The 20,799-nt window shown below is 41.7% G+C and overlaps 2 protein-coding genes across 3 annotated transcripts; one reads left to right on the plus strand and one right to left on the minus strand.

Moving 5' to 3' along the window:
- Nucleotides 1-1,681: 1,681 nt before the first annotated feature.
- LOC135489158 (uncharacterized) lies at nt 1,682-15,521 on the minus strand. Of its 2 annotated transcripts, none has more exons than XM_064774370.1 (15): nt 15,472-15,521; nt 14,613-14,794; nt 14,234-14,378; nt 13,220-13,344; nt 12,676-12,744; nt 11,254-11,281; nt 6,894-6,956; nt 6,602-6,778; nt 6,054-6,331; nt 5,698-5,872; nt 5,071-5,425; nt 4,148-4,805; nt 3,851-3,910; nt 3,262-3,441; nt 1,682-2,946 (listed from the first exon to the last, which is right to left on the minus strand). In XM_064774370.1, the coding sequence occupies exons 2-15, from the start codon at nt 14,682-14,684 to the stop codon at nt 2,680-2,682; spliced, it is 2,652 nt and encodes an 883-aa protein (XP_064630440.1). In that variant the 5' UTR covers nt 14,685-14,794; nt 15,472-15,521; the 3' UTR covers nt 1,682-2,679. The 2 variants fall into 2 exon arrangements, with proteins under 2 accessions (XP_064630440.1, XP_064630439.1); XM_064774369.1 differs by having other exon boundaries at nt 3,851-3,913.
- Nucleotides 15,522-15,686: 165 nt separating this feature from the next.
- Nucleotides 15,687-20,213, plus strand: LOC135489464 (docking protein 1-like). Its single transcript, XM_064774828.1, has 3 exons — nt 15,687-15,807; nt 16,237-16,648; nt 17,015-20,213. Exons 1-3 carry the CDS (start codon nt 15,751-15,753, stop codon nt 18,034-18,036), a joined length of 1,491 nt encoding a protein of 496 aa, XP_064630898.1. The 5' UTR covers nt 15,687-15,750; the 3' UTR covers nt 18,037-20,213.
- Nucleotides 20,214-20,799: the final 586 nt, after the last annotated feature.

Raw genomic sequence — 20,799 nt, forward strand, 5'->3', positions numbered from 1 at the left:
TCGTAAAGGACAAGGGACCATCATGTAGAAATGAGTGGGCTATTTCACGTGTAACACTAGACACAGTTTGTAAAGGCTCCTGTTTCAGCTGCTGTTGTGAGAAACGGGGACCACCAGGTTGTAAAAGACATTTGGTCAAGTTTTGAACGATGGGGGTACTCCTCCTGCTACACCAGCCACGACCTGTGAAAGTCAGGGGACCACGGTGTGAAAGTCAGCTGTTATACCTCCTACTAACTGCTGTGAAAAACCAGGGGCTACTCGGATGCAGGTCACCATGCAGTCACAAGCTGCGAACGGTGGGGGCCCTAGTTGTGGGAGACGGCATTTCAGTTGTGAGAGACAGGCGACAAGAAAGACAGAGGATTATCCCTCCTGCTACACCATCAACAAGTTGTAAACGACAGAGGCGGGGACAGAGGACAATGCGACTTACAACAACAGCCACAATGGAATTCCATACCAGGGGAATAGTTCTCCTCTAACACCCAGCGGCAGGTTGGGAACCTGTCATTCCAGACTTGTGCGTATTTTTTTCCTGAACCTTTCGGGCAGTACATTGTACATTTGTACAGGGACTTTCAGCCAATCAGATTTCGACAAATACATGACGTCAGACGTTTTAGAAACATTAGAGCAGTTGGTAGAGCGCTCGTCAGAAATGGCAGAATACGATGTTCGATCCAAAGGTCGCGAGTTCGAATCCGGTTGTGGACAACATTTTTCTTTTTCTTTTTTACTTTATATTTTATTTTTATAATGCGTTTCTTTTCCCTTGTTATTTAGATTTTAGATATTTGAGTTATGCTGCCTGCAACATATGCCTACCTACAGAAAGGACAATAACGATAGCCATCTCCAAGATCCAAGGGATAGTCCTTCAGATATCATATTGAGTATGAATATACAATGAGACTTGTGAATGGTCTTGTGAATGATCTTCCTCCAGTATGAATATGTTTCTCTGCAATGAGACTTGTCTTTCGATACTGCCTCATGTGTATGGTCTTCCTCCAGTATATTTTGATACTGTATGCTGAGAACAGCGCTATTTGAGGCATCATTTTACAGAAGGGGAGGGGAGGGGACTGATGACTGATGCAACAGATAGAGAGGAAAACAAGCCTTTGACTTAGCACTGTCACTAGAGACGTGGCTCCGCAGGAAAAACATATTACAGTACAGGTTGCCAGCTTGATTTGATGTTTCAGTGGGATATAATTGACTCCATGCGCTCGCTACTGCTGAATGAGGAAGGTGCTACATGGCATGTTTGACATCTTCATACAAGCTTTATATTAGGTCACGTTGTCCTTCCTGGTGTCTTCTCAGGACATGTACGAGGCAACTGTCAAAGGGAATGCGCAAGGACAGGAACGAACATTATCCAGGGCATTAGAAACTGCATCAAGGACCATGCTTTGCAGTGACCGGAACTGAGGCAGACCACAGCATTTATTTGTCACAAGAACAGGTCTGTCCATCCTAGATTGAGAGTGCAGAATTTCTTTCCTCTGGGTTCTGTGTTCCAAGAGGGAAACCAAGTTGACATGACAAGTCTTGACCTCAAGTCTTCAAGACTGGCTGGGGATTTCACCATGCCGACAAGATAGGTCTTGTACCCTTAACGCACAAACCGGTCACCAGTATTTATTGATAGAAGAAACTGAAGTAATGCAAATTCAAGTTTATGCAATTTATTCTCTACACAAACTGCCATAAGTTTTCGCACAGATGTGCAGAAACGCCTTAAAATTGTTACATGTACATCCTTCTCTAATGGGTGGATCACCTGCCTTTCAGGTCTCGAACCAGACACTAAGTGACATACTAAGATTTCACATTACCACCATGAGTTAAAAATTACTACATACAGGGCTAGCTCATACTCAAGTGATGTAAAGAATGTGACAAAGAACATACACTGTAACTCAATAGCCACCCGAGAATGAAAACCGGAGACTAGTTTGAGACAATGGGTGATATGAATAAAGACTAGCAAATGCATTTATCTAAAACTCCATGTACATTTACACTACACCTTTTTGTACAAAATGGAAGTAAAAGCATTTGCTCGACTTTATTCATATCAGCCAATAGCTCAAGTATCAACCAGCCAATACAATTAATGAATGAACACAGGGGCGCCAAACGAATTATTCTGATACATTTTACTCTTTGTTTATTTAAAAAGATTCCATAAGAATTCCAAGATCTGTACCACATCAACGAAATCTTCGCAACACAAAATTTCCTGCTCAAAATAACAACATTTAATACCAATCTCTCACATGTACGCCTGTCCCCGATTATTCCTTCCATAATATGTGTTGAATACATTTACATGCAAGAACAAGTAGATATGTGAAGTCACCTTTAAAAGCTTATTTATTTATATTCAAATTCAAATGATTCATGATTCAAGTTCCTCCTGATCAGGGATGCGAGCGGCTGATAAAAATTAACTTTAAAAGGGTGGTTCTTATTTAATACATCCCCAAATTCCAAGCAAGACTTGTCTCACGCCCCTGCCAAAACTATCCGGAGATATTCTATCCACTGATTTAAGACCATTACATGACTTCAGAGACAACTCCCATATACATATATGTAATCAGTGTTGAAATTGCCAGTCAAATGTCAAAACAACAATACAGAATTAAGTCCTTAAGGATTGGTTCAGAAGTAGGAGTTCGAAGACCAATCAGACTTTGAGTATCCACTTGTCGTGTACGAATCCAATGTAGATGCCTGTCGTGATGATGCATTGCTCGACGTATAGTTGTCATAGAATCCTGCCCCAGTGGCACCAGATTCATGACCCAGTCCCATCTGCTCCGCAAGCGTGAGGTCTCTACGGGAGTTGAACGGCTTTGACGATCCTTGGTCATCGAATGACATATAAGTGGCACCACCCATGCCAAAATCAGAAGAAGTGTTTGCACCCTGGAAATCAGACAATTTTTCATTATATACAGTTAACAGTTTCTCTCATAAGAAAAGGAAACTAATTAGTTATCTTCCTGAAGCTACACAAACATGCAAGTCATCAACTGCAGGAGAGTAACTGTAATTTTAGAGAAATAAGAAGCACCAGAAAGCTCAGTGAACAACACTGAACAGAAGTGCGTTCCATGACATTTGGTCATTCAATTTTTCGATCACTTCACTAGATTGAGTAAACGGGATCCAAGGATGTTGGCTCGCTATGCTAAACTCCCATCTCCCATTATTATCCCACACCAGCAGTGCGTTACTCACCATATTTTGCCAAGAGTTACGAGAATAGCCCGACTCTGATGAGGCCTGTACTTGGTTACCCCTGCCCCCTCTCTTGCCTCCACGACCCTTTCCTCCACCCTGTTGTCTCCTGCCGCCCTGCATTGGCTCATCAGATACAGAGCTGGCAATATCAAGGACCATACTCGATTCTGTTGAAGACTGAAATGAGAATTGTTGCGTCAAGCATTGATGGAATCACATAATTGTGCCGTAGAAGACGACCAACACGGTCAATGTGGAAGCGAAAGTCACTGCACTGCTCCAATTATCCAACAGCTGCAACCTGACTATTTCATCCAGCCACTGGCGCTCCAGGCAGCAGGCAAGTCAAGTTCTCCACAGGAAGCATATAGTCACTGTGAAAGAGCATGACCAAACTAAAAGGGGGCTAGCAGACTCAAGCATAGCACAGAGACAGTCAGGAGTTGAGATCTAGCGAACAAGCTGACTTTTCAAAGCCCTACCTCGGGTATAAAAGGTCAGTTTACAGTTATTTGTCAATTTATTTCAATTGAATGGAGAAATAAGATAATGATTACATTTTGGGTTCACAACAAGTCATACTTACCAATGAATCAATCATCTTTTTCAGCTTGGACCTGACATCATTGTAGGGGTCTTCTCTTGTCTGCTAAAAAAAGATTAAATGATTAAGGACAAGATGAGATTATATCTTGAAGCCACAAAAGACGAAAAGTATTCATGGAGAGGACAGAACAAAACTGATGAAGCAAATCATACCACTTTTTTGTCTCTTGAAGGTGCCACTGTCCAAAAAAGACATAATTTTTGTGTGGCTTCAAGTATATAGAGATGAATCATATCTTTGCAATTATATTCCAGAATTTGTAATCTTATAATTTACCTCAAACTGTCTTTTCTGACCTCTCTGTTGCTGGCCACCTTGACCACCACGGCCTCCTCGACCACCCTGCTGTCCTTGCCCTCCGCGACCTTGGTTTCCCCGTTGTCCTTGTCCCTGACCTTGGTTTCCCCGCTGTCCTTGTCCCTGACCTTGGTTTCCCCGCTGTCCTTGTCCCTGAACTTGGTTTCCCCGCTGTCCTTGTCCCTGACCTCTCTGTCCTTGACCTTGCCCCTGACCTTGGTTTCCACGCTGTGCTTGTCCCTGACCTCTCTGTCCTTGACCTTGTCGCTGACCTTGACCACCCATCCGGCCCATTCTTCCTCCCGCGCTCATACCGTCATCGTATGACATATTTCCCATCCCCTGGTCGAAACCAGAGCTTCTTCCTCCACTCATGCCACTCAACTGCCCACCTCTTGTAGTGTACTCATCGAGCATCACTTTTTCACGCATCTTCAACACCTCTAGTTCGCGTTTGCGTTCCTCGTGTCTCATCCTCTCCTCCTGTAGCAGACGTTTCTCCCGAATCATACGCTCCTCTCGCAGCCTCATCTCTTCAAGTATTCGTCGCTCCTCCTGCATCATGCGTTCTTCTTTCATCAAGCGTTCGCGCTCTTCTCGCACAATTAAACTCTGCCTCATCATTTCTTCTTCTCGCCTGAAACAAAAGTCACAAAACATTTTTACATTTGGCTTCAACTTGTTCGTCACTGTTGCTTGAATATCAGTAGACATCTCTAGTCTGTAAACGTAGCACTCGGGTTTTACTCGGCGAATTACACAAAAAACAAAGCAGCTGAACGAAAGGTTATATTTCATCTGAAACTTTGTGTCCCTGCATTAACTGCAAATCCAGACCAAATGCACACATGTCCAAGAGGCAGACGACAGTGTCTAGAAGGTTCACTCTAAAACAGACTTACTTTTGGTTCAGCAACATCATCCGCTCCTGAGCCCGAGGTGGCGCAGACATTCCTCTCACTGGTCCTCCAGGGCCCATAGCTCCAGGCCCAGGTCGTCCCATGCGTGCAGATACAGGTGGTCCCATTCTACCTCCTCTTGGTCCTCCTCTCGGTCCTCCTCTCGGTCCCCCCATCATCGGTCCACCCCTCCTTCCAGGACCAGGTGGGCCCATTCGACCGGGTGGTCCCATCATCCTGCCGAGGGGTCCCATTGGGCCACCCATCCTTGGAGCCATCATGCGCAGCTTTTTCTGCAACTCCAACTGAATGTCCTTCTCAACCAATGGGGCTCGTACTCCAAGTGAATGACGAATGCCTGCAAAAAAATCAATTAGAATAAGACACTCTTAACACAGGCCTGTGTCATAGATGTTCCTCCGCTAATCAAGTGCCAGAGACAGGGTTTCCTCTGGAGAACATCGATGGAGAGCAAAATAGTTTCGTCAGTAAATGGCTACTTTTTTTAGTGAAATCAGATTATGGTTTACAACTCCCAATATGGCAAAAAAAGAAACAGGAGCAACTAGGAAACCATGTGACCTCAGTTATATTGTACATCATAGTCTTATGACAGAAGGGCATGCTTACCAATAGAAGATTTGACCAGAACTGATTCTGATCTCTTGATCTTTTGCAGACCCTTCTCTGCCATCAACTCCTCAGCCAAAGTGGTGTAAGCTTTCTTTCTTTCCTCGATTGCCTTCTCTGACTGGTCCTTGGTGTCCAGCTTCAGCGCATCAAACTTAACCTTCTCATGCTTTTTCTGAAATAGAAACAGTATGAAACTCATATTGACATCCAGCTCATCAAATTTTGCCTCCTCGTGATTTGGAGGTTTGATAAAATATTCATGATTCCGAGACAACAGGTGTCTGTATAAAAGGCATTGTGTAACTACAGTATAAGTTGGCACATCTCAGAAGCAAGATACCACAACATCTTACCAGGTAAGTCTTATAATGCTTTGGGCTGGCACAGTGGGCCACAACCTCGTTCCTTGGGACGCTGCATCGACAGAGAAAGCAGCGAAAGGAGAGAACAAGGAGATCTCCCTTTCCTTCAGGAACCAAGTCTTCATCTTTATCTGCTTCTTTCTTCTCAACATCTTTTTCACCTGCCACCTCCATCTCTTCTTTCACTTCTTCCTCCTTCTCTTCTGCTTCTTCTTCCTTCTTTTCTTCTTCCTCTTGCAGTTCTTCCTTAACCACCTCTTCTTCTTCACCTGAAATGTAAATTTTCAAAGTGAAAAGCTTCTATCAAAATCTGGATTATCAATGAATAATGTATAATCATCCACGAAAATCTGAGGTCCCTAGAAGAAGCTTGTGTTTAATTTTTATGCAATTTGTCATCAAATTTGAAAAGAAAATCACACTTGAATGTTTTTCAACAAGAAATCCACCCCTTTGCAATAGTATACCTGAAATCATATGGAAACATTTAGGACTACAAAAATTTCTCGCTGACAATATCAAAATTAGCTGAGTTTTACCTTCTGCTTCTCCTTTTTCTTCCTCCTTTTCCTTCTCGCTGTCTGCCTCTTTCTCTCCATCTCCCTCCGTTTTGGCTTCAGATGTGGCCTTGACCTCATCCTTCTTCTCTTCCTTCTTAGACTCTGCAGGCTTGACGTAACGATCGCGGATTATGTGCTCACGAATGTAACCCAAACCTGTAACAGAACAATGGGTACATATTTTTAAGAAGAATTTTTTTAATGAATTTGCATGAGACCAAAAATATATCAGCGAGCTCGCCTTATAAATTATTGATAAGACCCAACCTACCTAGCAAGGGCATCTTATCCTTGTCTTTCTTTTCATCAGCATAGCTGTCTTCAAAATCAATTTCTGAAATGAAACAATTTAAAAGTTAGAAGGTGAACAAGTCATCATAAACTGAAATCGCTTAAGCGCCCGGCAAACAGGCAATTTTCGTCACTACAACCCGCAATTGCATGCGACAAAAAACCGCTTGTTTGCAGTGGTCATGGCAGCTGCCAGCGACAAGCACTGGTGATTGCGCCAACTGGTGACCAACATCAAACGCAATGATTGCCAGTTAAACCCGCAGAGGAGACCTTTGTATTGCACATCACAGCAAGGAAGCAGTGACAATTATCGCTTGTTTGCGTGGCATTTTAGAGAAAAAGAGGTTTGAAATATGTTTACGTAGCCAACATCGTGAGTTTTGAGGCCAAAGATGGGGTTTGGGGACAACTACAGGGACTGAAAATATCAGGGGCCAACGTTCAAACAAGTACTAATTGTTGAACTCGGGTACTTCCTGAGTGGCTTTGTTCCTTCTAACGGAATTTTCATGAACCATTTCACCAAAGGGGTGGGGCAGGGTTTGAAGACCTATTTCGTTTTGGCATTTTAGATAGACTTTCCAGGGAGCATGCGTGAAATACATTTCAGACCCATCCAATCGTGCTGAAAGAAATGGACATTCAAATGCGGTGGTTTGTGGGCTGCTTCCATCAGAGCTACAACAGCCCAATCACTACGAGGAAAGTGTTGTCCAGTCCAGTCATTTATTTCCACCAACACAAAACCCCTGGGAAAGGCAACAAGATTAATGCTGGAATGAAAATGAAGTTAGTTAATGAAACTTCTAATAGGATTGATGGTAATGTCGACTCAATTTAACGATCCCCCCAAATCATTATTACAACCCTTCGAAGATATGAGAATATATAGTAATAGTTAATTAGTTAATCTGTTCAGGATAAACCTCATTAGGAGGACAGGCAATTGAACTACAAAGCAAAAGTAATGCTAGTTCTACATCATTTAGGTCAATTAGGAATCCCCTGCATTGATGTTTTCAACATGATCACATCGATTGTTGACAACAGGTTGCAACCATCGAGGGAGAATGCGCATACCCTTAGTACCTTTAACTTGGCTAGTTTAGGCTGCATCCCTCCATTGTAAGTCATATTTGAAAAGGTTGAGAATGACTGCATCAAGAGCAGTGTAAAGACTACTCGAACCGCCAAGGCCTCAGCAACTTGATGAGAAGAGGGGCTGAAGAAGCCGGCATTGCTCATTAAGGAATTTGGCCAATGATCAACTAGCTATTACTGAAGAAAGTCAGCTATGAATACAGAAATATGACTTGCACATACGCACTTAAGATATCATACATTGCAAGTTAACTCATAGCCAAAAAAGAATTTTAAGTCACTTAATCCCTTATTAATAGTGCAATAGGTGTTAAGCTGCTGCAGTAAGTAATAAAACTCCAGAGTTCACTTGTCTTCGGAACTAAGCAGTTGTTGAAAACTGCTGACCATAAGGTTCTGAGTTGACCTCAGACACTGAATAAAAGTACAATGTCATTCATTATCAAACAAACATTATATCAAGAAAATTACAGTGAAACATATGTAAAATGCGCCCTGTACCAAAGACAGGTTATACAATGTAATTATTTTTCTTTCTAAAATCAGTTCGCTCCCAATACTGCATGAAGCGTAGCTTGCCGATGCAGTAGCACAATTGTAATGCGCCAAGCCCCCGAAAAGCCAGGGTGTGTAACCAGAAAGTCATATCTTCAAGCAGTATGGTACTCGAGTCAACCAGCTGCATGTAAACAGCTGCCTGGGGTCTCTACTGTGAGCACACGGAGTAAAGTATAAATTTGATGGGGAATGATTACAGACAGATGAGTAAGCTGCTGGTGTCTTGCAAATGGACCACGCACCACAACCTGAGTGGAGTTGATGCAACCATACTACTTGCTGCACTGCATGGAACAAGAAATAGGGATCAATGAACATACTGTCAGAAATCAAAGAGAGACAGTATTGTAATACACTTCTGTTTTACTCAAAGGAAATGCAAAGATAACAAACAGCAGCTTACTGAAACTCAGCTTGGCAAAGTGCATGAAACTTCAAGCAGTCTTTTGTCAGTTGTTGGGTTTATCAATTTGATTTAAGTGTCAAGGATCACCCATCATACGGAAAGAAAGGATAGAAGTCAATCTGGGAGCGAACTGATTGGGGCTAGCAATGTTAACAGTATCTCGGGCAACACTGCAAGTTAAACACATATAGAAATTACAATGGTGGATATCATTCCTCCGTCACTGCACAAACAAAGTCTTCGTGGAGGCAAAGCTGCTGAAATGGCAGTCACATGATTTTACATTAGGAGCAGGGCCATCACTCGTGGATTTACTACGAAAGACTCTTTGACATTGCGGTAACTCACTTTTCATGCGAAGTGCAGAAACTTATGGCTCGACACATTTAGGACATTCAATACATGTAGTAGTGGCCAGCACTCTACTCTCTTGTTTGTCAGACCAACTTTGTAGCCAATTGTACACGGTGTAGACATTTTAATAGTTCTACACTTTTCAAATTTCAGGAGCTAGCACACAGCCCTATTGTAAGAACAACCCGGAACAACACATAACGTTGTCAAGGACCAATAGAGTGAGTATTCCAAAACTCACAACCCAGAAATGATTTTATGTCATTGTGAACAAAGCGTTGCAGAAACCATCCATCAGTCTCATCCGAACCGTAGACGGCATATTAATCCAACTTGGATTCAATACCTTTCCAAATGGATACTCACCATTTTGATTTTCAAACATTTGACAACATTCACAAACTGACACACAAACAGTGCAGTTTACCGATATATCCGGCATCATAACTATAGATTTGGTGATGAATCTATTCTTGTAAGCGTACTTTTAATCCCGTTCTGTCAACCCTGACCAAAATCCTTGAGCTTTCTTCAATGTTTGCTTCCCTGTTGGTCTGCTTGCCAACAACAACCGAATTTGGGAGGGAAAGTACACCAGTATGAACTCATTTTCTTTAAACGTGGACAGGGCCATACAGACTTTTGATGTCTACAAGATACTGCAGGGTAAGTTCTGTCCACTTGTGACCGACAACCATGTATCTTACTGTTTGCATGCCCTAGAGGCAACAGACAGTGCGGAAAACCTTTAAATCAACAACTTCTCTAAAGAGGTTGAAAGCAGCAAAAGTATAATTGGAGGAAACCTTTTTTCAAGTGACGGACGCAGAGTTGGCAAAGTCATTGGCTGCTTTTTGTCCCTATAGGATTGCATTTTACTCGAGGCAAAAATATCCTCAGAATTTAGAATGTCAATCATAAGTTAACATTGTACCTTCCAGCTATTACTACGAAGGCAACACTTGACAATATCCTGGGCCAAAAACAGTAATATGGCCGTCAAGAGCTGAATTCAACAAAGACAGCAAGGTCTTGCACATGCAATGACTCAATGAGGTCCATTTCTCGGAGCTAAGGCAAGCGATCACTGGGCAGAGCTTCCATTTGCGCAAGGGAAGGGGGTGTGCAGACTAAATCAGTTACTTTGGCCTGTTTACAGATTGTACCATGAGTAACTGCACGATGCATTGAATATTCAACCCCGATTTATGAATGAAATTATTGACGTTAGTCAACACTCTGCTGCCTGTTGCATTTTTAGAAAATGCCAAAGAGAAGAGTGCTCTTGGACAGATGGCATAGGTAGGCTGCAAAACTTCCAACCTAAACCATTATATCATTTGCAGAAAAATGCTTTTTCGCCTCAGTGAAATGACCAACTTTAGTAGGTCAAGTTAAAGTAAATTAGTCAATGTCGGCTTCTAAAGACAGTGACTGATGAATGCCACACATCAGTGGCATTCTTCCCAGCCCAAGTTACCCATCCCACAAGACTGCACACCATTGCACATGGAAGCTCTGAAAGTGAATACCTCGATATGCTTATTCACCTTAACATCAGCCCATACTAGCATATGAAATGAAACATGATTCTACCCTCTCCTGTGAATGTCATTGTGAGACGGGGTCTTGCTGACGGAGGGTTAAAATCAACATACTCACGACTATTTTCACTGATGTGAAAAGGATGGTTGGAAATGTTGCAAGACTGGAGAAAGCTCAGTCTAAGCCAACAAGTGCGACTGTGAAGTCAGCATGCTTCTATCAAGTCCATTATGTCTTTGAAAAGGTTAATGGTAGGAATCCTGTTTACTGGAAGTCTTGACTGGTATGTCTTCATATTTATGATGGTGTCGTCTGGTTACTGGCACTGGCTATCGATGGTGCAAATTTGCCACCATCTTCCAGTTATACTCACCCTTGTAGCCTGCCTGATCCAACTGATTCTAGAAAAAGAAAATACGAATATCTAGATACAGTGTTTCAACTAAAGGATAATGACACCCTTTTCATCAGGGGACAAATCTGAACTTATACCTTGAGGGGTTTCAACTAAACCCTCAGTATTTGGCGGTGAACTCGAGAATATTACGTCTTCAGTATCGGAAGGATACTTTGAGAGGTATTTAAAATCACATTTGTCGATACGAATGTATGACAAATAATTATCAAGACTTGTATCACAGTATTGACAATGTCTAAGTTATTCAGAATTGCACCTAAATGTAGTTTAGTACATAATCTACACTACTGTGCACCGACATTGTGTGATGCGCACAGCTGTCACTGATAACATTTTGCAATGGCGGCCATTTCAAATCAAACGTATTATTATATGTATTTATACATAACGGACATGACAGAGCTACTTCAATTCATCTCAATGGTTAGGCTGAGGTGCATAACTTGACAGGTGTTCAAACTCCCATGTATTAATGTATTATTCTTCTACTGATGATGACTTCTGTTTCAAAAGTCTTTTTCAGAAACACAGTTCATGAGAAGACCAGCTCAGCGGTGTTCTACACTAGTTCAACTACCGCGTTGATTGAGAAATTCAAGGCAGACTTGAAGACACTTCTCTTCAGACGGATCGATGGAGATGTGGCACTTTGTGCATGGGACATGTTAACCACGGAAAGGCACCGTAAAAGCTTGATATTATATTCATATTGTTCCAGATAGTCACCAGGGCAACAAACAAAACAAAGGAAGCATGGAAGATAACTTTTGCATCAAGACTCATCATGGAAGGTGGCCGAGATAGAGCCAAACTGATGACAATGAGTACCACTGCATGATAACTTCTGTCTTACCCTGGGCACCAAATGATAAAACATATAAGGTAAAAATGTAACTGCACGATAGGTAAAACATAACGGGCAAAGAACATTGTACATTTCTCTGCTTTCCCGCAATTCTGTATTTAGTATTCTGGAAGAAAATGTATGATTATTTGTTCTTGGGGTACTCGGACTTCCAAAAATCTAATAAAGACAGAAATGTGATTTACTCATCAATATTTGAAAGGCAATGAGAAGAGAAGTTTTCTTCTCCACCTATCCCCTTTAACTCATAACGGTATTCAGCAACACACACAAACATTTTATTGCATGCGAAAGTACTTGTACCCCAAGAATCAGAAACTAGAAATAGTTATGAATGAACAAATGACACACCAAGACCTGCATGATGATAGTATACTAGTATGTCTCATAGTCAGTCATGTGAAGTGGTTTTTAACAAAAAGGTGTACCAGTACCAAACATTAGCAAAAGAAACCTAAAATCAAGCAAGTCTTGGTCTATAGAGAAGATGCAAAAACACTTGTTAACAATACCATGAAGTGGGTCGTTCCGATGAAGTGGTCCTTCAGTTCTGCAACAAGCTTGCACTGGTAGGCACAGATCTGAAACAGAAGAGAGAGATTCTCATTACAAGGAGGTCATGTCCAAAAGTAAATTTTGCTGAACTTGGTGTACAATCACCAAGTGAATATATCCCAAGACCCAAGACCAAAACAATGCAATATTGCTTGGTGCTACTACACAATGATTGTGTCAAGCTGGGCCCAGCCTCATCTGTGCACGCTAGACTACCAATTGAGTGAGATCCCTCGTACATAGCATGTTCTGTCAACATGTGTGTGGACATTGCATGTCTATCGAAGGATGGAAAGAGTAGCAAATCAGGATACTGATAAAACTATTGAACCCCACACCACTGAGCAACAGGGCCTGACAAAATGATGCAAATAAACGGCGATACCACGAATCTCCAAAAACAGCCCGGTGAGAGGTAGGTGAATGAAGCAATGCAAAGAGGCAGCCACATTGAAGATAATGTTTTAAATATAAATTTTTCGGTTAGAACTGAATACTTACCGTGCACTTGAATTGAAGACTAGGGCCCCCCATTTTATTCATGCGGATGACTTTAGCCTTCACATCCTTCAAATGGTTACGACGATTTTGTTGGCGTCTCTCGTTCTTCAACTTCAGGTCGTCCTCTGGAAATGAAAATTAATTCTTTTGTGTAGGAGTAAAATTTCCATTATTCCTATGTATTAGCATAAAGCATAAACTCCATGTACTCTGCATAATGAAAGTGGATTTATTCATGGATCTGCCAACCTGTCTTTTCCAAAATCCAGACAGGGTCAGTGGCCCAATAGGAAACATGACAGGGTCAGTCGTCCAATAGGAAACATGACAGGGTCAGTCGCCCAATAGGAAACATGACAGGGTCAGTCGCCCAATAGGAAACAAGACAGGGTCAGTCGCCCAATAGGAAACATGACAGGGTCAGTCGCCCAATAGGAAACATGACAGGGTCAGTTGCCCAATAGGAAACATGACAGGGTCAGTTGCCCTAGGAAACATAACAGGGTCAGTCGCCCAATAGGAAACATGACAGGGTCAGTCGCCCAATAGGAAACATGACAGGGTCAGTCGCCCAATAGGAAACAAGACAGGGTCAGTCGCCCAATAGGAAACATGACAGGGTCAGTCGCCCAATAGGAAACATGACAGGGTCAGTCGCCCAATAGGAAACATGACAGGGTCAGTTGCCCTAGGAAACATAACAGGGTCAGTCGCCCAATAGGAAACATGACAGGGTCAGTCACCCAATAGGAAACATGACAGGGTCAGTCACCCAATAGGAAACAAGACATTTTAATAGCAGAACTCAGATGAGCTCCACAATGGCCACTACCACCTGCAAACCTGGATTTAGTGGAATAAGGTGAGTTTGATATTAAAGAGACCTGCCTAGTCCCACGCCAACTGTGGGTCTGCGCATCCGGTACGTCTCGACTGCCAGGCTGGAGTCGGAACCCAAGTCTACAGCAGCTCCTGAGACTCCAGCAGCTCCTAAACCGAAACTACAAGACTCACCTTTTTTCTTATCTGCTTTTAATTTCTCTTCTTCTTTCTTCTTATGAGCATCAGTGGTGACATGTTTCTCATAAGACTCCTTGCTTGTACAGAATTGCTTACATGTGCTACAGTTGTAAGTCAGCTTGGTAGGTGAGGCTCCAACCTGCAGAATGAGAAAGAAGTTGACTTGTTTCAGTGTTTACCAACACTATGATTCAGAGTTTCATCAAAAGGATGTGGTCAAGTGCCATTACAGTTGAAAGCGTACAATCATTATAGACATAATAATAAAGGTGAAAAATTGCAACAAAAGGTGAACCCATGCTTACTTTTTACCACCAACCCAGACTCACTGATTATTACAGAAATATCCATCACTCCTACTACATGTACATACCTGACTAGGTTCTGCTCCGTTGGACTTGGTCTCAACTTCTGCAACATCGGTGGTTTTCTCAGTGTCGGTCATTCTGCTTTCTCACTCTACGCAGTTGGTAAGATTATCGACGATTGATTGGGGACTGCTTTTATTAGGCTGATAGAAGATTTTAGTTTTGCTACACTTCAATTTCACGTATCCTGCGAAGCCAACAAAAGAAAATTAACCAAATTTAGTAATTTTTTAAAATTTTTACATCTCATGATCTGGAATAGGCCATAGGGCCTTCCCAACAATACATGTATAAAATTAGACTCTTTCACCAGTCTTAGTCCGCCATTCACTCATCACAGAGACTTTTACTCGATGGCATTTCAATCGTCATGAACTAGACTTGGGGGTGTCCGCTTCCGGTGTCCAGTCACGGGTTTTTCACAAAGATGGGTAATGTCCACAAGTAAATAATCGCTGTCAGGAATACCAGGCAGAGCGCTCTCGCTCTGTATAAATGACAATCGACCGTCACAATGCATCCACTGTATGCACTGAAAATGTATGGCTCGCCTAAGGAAAATCAACGAGGCCTCCTCAACCCCCTCGCTGCACGACCGATAGTGTCGAGGTTACCTGGACTAGTGTATAATACTTAAGAGTGTGTACAGTGCTACACTACATGCATTGTGTTTGTGTAACTTTGTGATCGTCAAGCTAAACTACAAAATAAAATTGATGAAAACGAAAAATCTGCCACACACGCTTAGACAGTTCGTTGTTTATTAGATTCTACACATTGTTTTTTTTAATCAAAACTATACGATGAATCAACAAGTAACGAGGCAATTGCCAAAATCGGGTGTTAAAGATGGAAATTACTAACCCACGCCGAAATCAAATCTCCACCATTCTTCAGTGTAGCCTCGTTCGAACTCTACCCGAACTCGTTCCTTTCGACTATACCTTGTTCCCCGGATAATCCTATGTACATTGATGTGTACATATTGATTGGAGGGAAAATGTTGCAAACAAGGTTAACTCGAATAGTTGGTTTGGATATGAACCTTACTTCATCTAACATTAATTTAATTGGGTCACGTGACTTGTACCAAGAACCAGGAAGTGATACTGATGATATCTGCAATCCGAATTCAACGACAACATGGGTGATGTATTAAAAACTGGTTGTCTCAAATATTTACAGAAGAAAATTATCAAAGTAAGCCTATCCGATTTGTATTCTACTGGTACTAACTTTTGTAGTACTACAGTCTACTAGTTACTACACTCCAGAGGCAGTACACTCAAAACATACTTTTCATAGCACTCTAGACATATCATGTATGACATAAGGCTTATGAAGGGACAGGGAGGTTAACAGTTTAGTTGGCCTAATATCACAAGAGATACAGTGGGTCCAAGGACCATCTTCCAGTCATCATTAGGCCTATAAATTGATAGAGCTGGCATGCCATGAGATTCAGTGTTCATAACCGGTGTGATCAGGAAGAGAAAAGTGGGTCCAAGGACCATCCAGTGATTGTTAGGCCTACAAGGGATAAAGCTGGGCTTTATCATAATCATCTAGCCGGAAAGCTTTGATAGTATCATGACAGGCCTCCCTGAGTATTCTTCTTCTCACTTTCAGTCCTCCTGGGATGAGAAGTTCTTTGCACTCGTCACAAAAACCAAGCGAGGCATCTGTTTGATAGGATTCCAAAATAAGGGAATCTTCGAAAGATATGAGGCTGAAATGCAGAATAGTGATGCAAGCAAGTTCGAGAAGTGCACAAAAACTTACTCACAAATTGTGATATCAGATATTAAATGCTTGCACAAGGTTTCACTAAAAGATCAGGATGCAATCGAGACAATGACCGACTCCGGGAAAAAGTATTTGCTACTTGCTGATCAAGAAGGAAACAATCGCGCTGACAGTTGGGTAAAGGCATACCAGTTTGAATTGTCTCAGAATACCGACGCTTCCATTGGTTCTGCACGTGGTCCTCCGGATCAGTGGTCATTAAATGAGAATGATCTATATGAATCAAAAGATGAAGGTTAGAGTCTACATCTCTCCCTTGGAAAATGATGGTCTAAACCTTGACTGGCCTTTTTTGTCCGGCACCATTCACGATGCAAGTTTGTGATGTACATGCTCGCTTACTATCATTATTACGTGTCCACATTTATTCCATTCATAGAAGTTTGTCTGTGGAAAGATAAAAGTCACGGTGCCCCACTGGTTGGCCAGTGTGGATGTGAATTTCACTGTCTTTGTAACTTGATTTTGACAATGTCTTCCTAAACATATTGTGTTGTTTGTAAGCTGATTGTGACATAGTCCCGTCAATCAGTCAAGTGACATTCAGATGACTGTAACATTCATATTTGTGGCAAGTCATAAAGATTTCTTTATTTTTCAGGTGTCTCATTCGAAGTCGAGATAAAAGAAACTGATGCCTCCAACCATCTCAAACTTTATGGAATGTACAACTTACAAGTCAATTCACGCAATATAGCCCTAATCAACCAGGCAACTAAACGACCACTTTACGTTTGGCCATTGAAGTACCTTCGCAGATATGGGCGCATACCAGGTGAATTCTCCTTTGATGCCGGCCGAAGATGCGAGTCCGGGGAGGGAATTTTCAAATTGTCCACATTGAAAGGGAATGAGATATTTGACATAATTGAAGGGATGGCGACAATCATACGTGAAAAAGAAAGGCAGAGTAATTCAGGTGGGTCATCCCAAGGTAGAAGTCCACCTCCAGTTTCTAATTTGCCGCGTCCCTCCAGTCATCTTAGGAAAAACTTTCAGCAAAAGCAAAGCCTGACTTTTGATGCTGGTGCTGGAGAGGATTCTGCACATAATGGAAGTACTTATGTTTATACTCAGCCGGTCAAGACGACGGGGAGGCAGGGCTCTCAAAAGAAGAAAGGGGATCTAAATCGACAAATATCAGCGCCGCTGCTTGATCCTAATTCTGCTTATCATTTAGCTGCGGAATCCTCGTCACCTCCTGGTCAGAATGACCACAATGTTGATTGTACATATTCCAATGTCGAAAAAAGGGCTCCCAAAGCACCGCCAGTGCAGGCGGTGAGTGGTCCATATGAAAATATTAAGGCTGGATCCCGTGGTGTTAGTTATGAAAACGTTGACGTGCGTCCCCCTGTTCCGCCAAAACTGATCGACTCCCCAAGTGATAGAGGTTCTCGTAAGTCTGCTATGTCTGAAAAACTAAAAGTTGAGAAAATGGAGCACCCTGAAGATGATGCAGATTATGACGAGCCTGATTACTCGCTTGGCGAAGCGGCATATGCATACGCTAGTGTTGAGGATATCAAGCGTGATATGCCTTGGATGAAGAAACCAGAGCCTGGAGAAGTCAAGTTCCGGATTGAATCAAATGATGATGATGATACAGATTATCTTGAGTAATGAGGGATTGAGGGTGGCTGGCCATCAATTGATTTTTCTTGACCCCTTCATCAAAAGGAGATGCCAGGATGCATTTTTGAAATCCACTATGATCATACATTACCCGTTATATGAACAAAACACTTGACCTCAGCAGGTCTTTTCTTCCAAGTCTTGTCTCGGACATATTGGTCACATCTCATTATCATTTACATGTAGCCATGTCAGAATTAGGTTATATCTGACTCATCATGCTTACAGTGTCACATGTACAAAATTTGTCACTTAGTCCAATGTATACATTGATAGTGTATCGGTATATGACTTGCACCTTCCTTGTGGCAATTTTGTACCTTATCTTATACTTAGGCAAAATTAACCCCTTAGTAACTTTATTGTAAATTTGATATTTCCTTAACATTTGAATCCAGAAAGGAGTTATTTTCTCTAATTGGGTGACCCAATTAATTGTGATAGCATCTTGGTGTATTGTGTTCTTTCATTAAAGCCGTATCCTTTTGTTGAAAATTTGAAATTTGAAATTAAATTAGAAAATTTCCAATTGGGTAAAAATGTACTGAATATAATAGAAACAGTGCACCCCTTTAAGCTTTTCCTCACAAATGGTAAGACTTTAGATGGAACCATCCAGAGAACAAACCTATTTTTGTAATTGGTTTTATTGTAATTGCGTGTGCATGTCTCGACAAGTGCTTACAATGATGTACCGAGCACAGTGATTTTTGTAATTTTTATTTTTATTGGGAGTAAAATCTGTGATACGCACCATTGTTTCCATATGACACGAGTAACGTTTGAATGAGAATTATCAGATTACGCAACTTGAGGAAATCAGGGGGTTAATGTTGCTCAGCGTTAATGTTCTCTTCCCCAACAGGGCTCAGAAGCAAACATTACGGTAACCCCTGGTTACATCCGAGTGGAAGCATACATTTATTTCCAAAAGAGTTCGTAATTCTTGTTTTTAATAAAAGATGTATAGTGTAATGTTTTAATAGCATTAGTTTCTGTGGTTAAGCTGCTGGTCTCGAAACAACTTGCTCTTCCTGCACTAAAAGTTTGTGAATTGCCGCATAGTAATTGCAAGTGGGTAAAGCTATGCGGGCACAGGATTATTGGACCATTTATTCAGGTGTAACCTTTAAACGACCAAGTTTGGTGCTATATACTTGTTGCATTTGTTGGTTCTTGTATTTTGATATATTTGACATTGTATATAATGAATGGGCCTGGCCTCCGAAAGACTATAAACCAGGAAGTTTTTGATAGTGTCATGCAATGCAAACGCAAGCTTTAAAAAGACGATTTCAACCGTTATGATGCATTGACCATTGAATTCGGGCAGCAAGTGAGAGTGACCCCCCCCCCACCACCACTCGAGGACTATTCTGTGAAAGGAGGTATCATTCTGGTATAAGTTTGATGACCAAATTTATTGGATCCATGTTTGTTCAGTTCATTTCCCATCCCCAAATTATTATGAATGAATGTATAACCAAGAATTGTCTTTATGTCTTCTTGGCGTTATGGAGCTTCTTCTTGGTTTGATGTCGCCTCTGTAGACCATTCTATAATTAATGTTCAGTGTCACCTTTTGTGCACACTAAAGACCAAACCAACTTCATAATTTCCCAGCCAGTGCAAAGATTGATTTTGGCAACATAATTACTCTTGTAGATGTATGTATGTAAACTCCTGTGCCGTGATTGAAGTTTATGGAGATGACAGAACATGAGGGAAGATTGAAGGTCATCACTGCTTTGAGAGTATGACCGTCGTGTGATTCAAAAGTCTTTTTCACATCCTCATGTTGCAGGCCTATCGATTCATTTGTGTGCGTCAAAGTGTTAGTGTATGGAATGGAGCCAAAGGCTTGCTATTGGAGGATGTGTTGATGACTTTCCTGAGCTCAGATATGTCGTATGATGTCACAGACAAAGCACATGTATGGGACCAAAGATTTCTTATACGAATTAAAACGTATTTTTGCATGGAGCTTTTATATGTATGATGATATTCTGTTAGGATGAGCAGCCTAGATATATTTTGTAATCATAAAATCAAGAATAGATCTAAATATGCATGACAACACAACCACATCAACTTTGTGTCCAATGGTGACCATGGTATATTTTATACACTGATTAATATGTGATTGCTTAGCAAAAAATATCCATGAAAGAATTAAACTTGTTGTCCTGTTTGTTTTTTCTCTGGCATGTTCAACAATGAAGACAGTTTGTGGCTGTCAGCATATATCATGTATTGTCTGAATACTCATGTCTCAGGTCAGCTAATAAGATCAATCATATCTCAAACCAGCCTCTGATACTTGCCTGGCTGGGCAAATGTCGCAATCCAAGCCATAACACTTGCCTGGCTGGGCCATTGTCCCAAACCAAGCCATAACCCTTGCCTGGATGTGCCAATGTCCCAAACCAAGCCATAACCCTTGTCTGGATGTGCCAATGTCCCAAACCAAGCCATAACCCTTGTCTGGATGTGCCAATGTCGCAATCCAAGCCATAACACTTGCCTGGCTGGGCCATTGTCCCAAACCAAGCCATAACCCTTGCCTGGATGTGCCAATGTCCCAAACCAAGCCATAACCCTTGTCTGGATGTGCCAATGTCCCAAACCAAGCCATAACCCTTGTCTGGATGGGCCAATGTCCCAAACCAAGCCATAACACTTGCCTGGCTGGACCAATGTCCCAAACCAAGCCATAACACTTGCCTGGCTGGACCAATGTCCTAAACCAAG

The sequence above is a fragment of the Lineus longissimus genome, chromosome 6, assembly GCF_910592395.1.
Source record: "Lineus longissimus chromosome 6, tnLinLong1.2, whole genome shotgun sequence".
NCBI classification, from domain to species: domain Eukaryota; kingdom Metazoa; phylum Nemertea; class Pilidiophora; order Heteronemertea; family Lineidae; genus Lineus; species Lineus longissimus.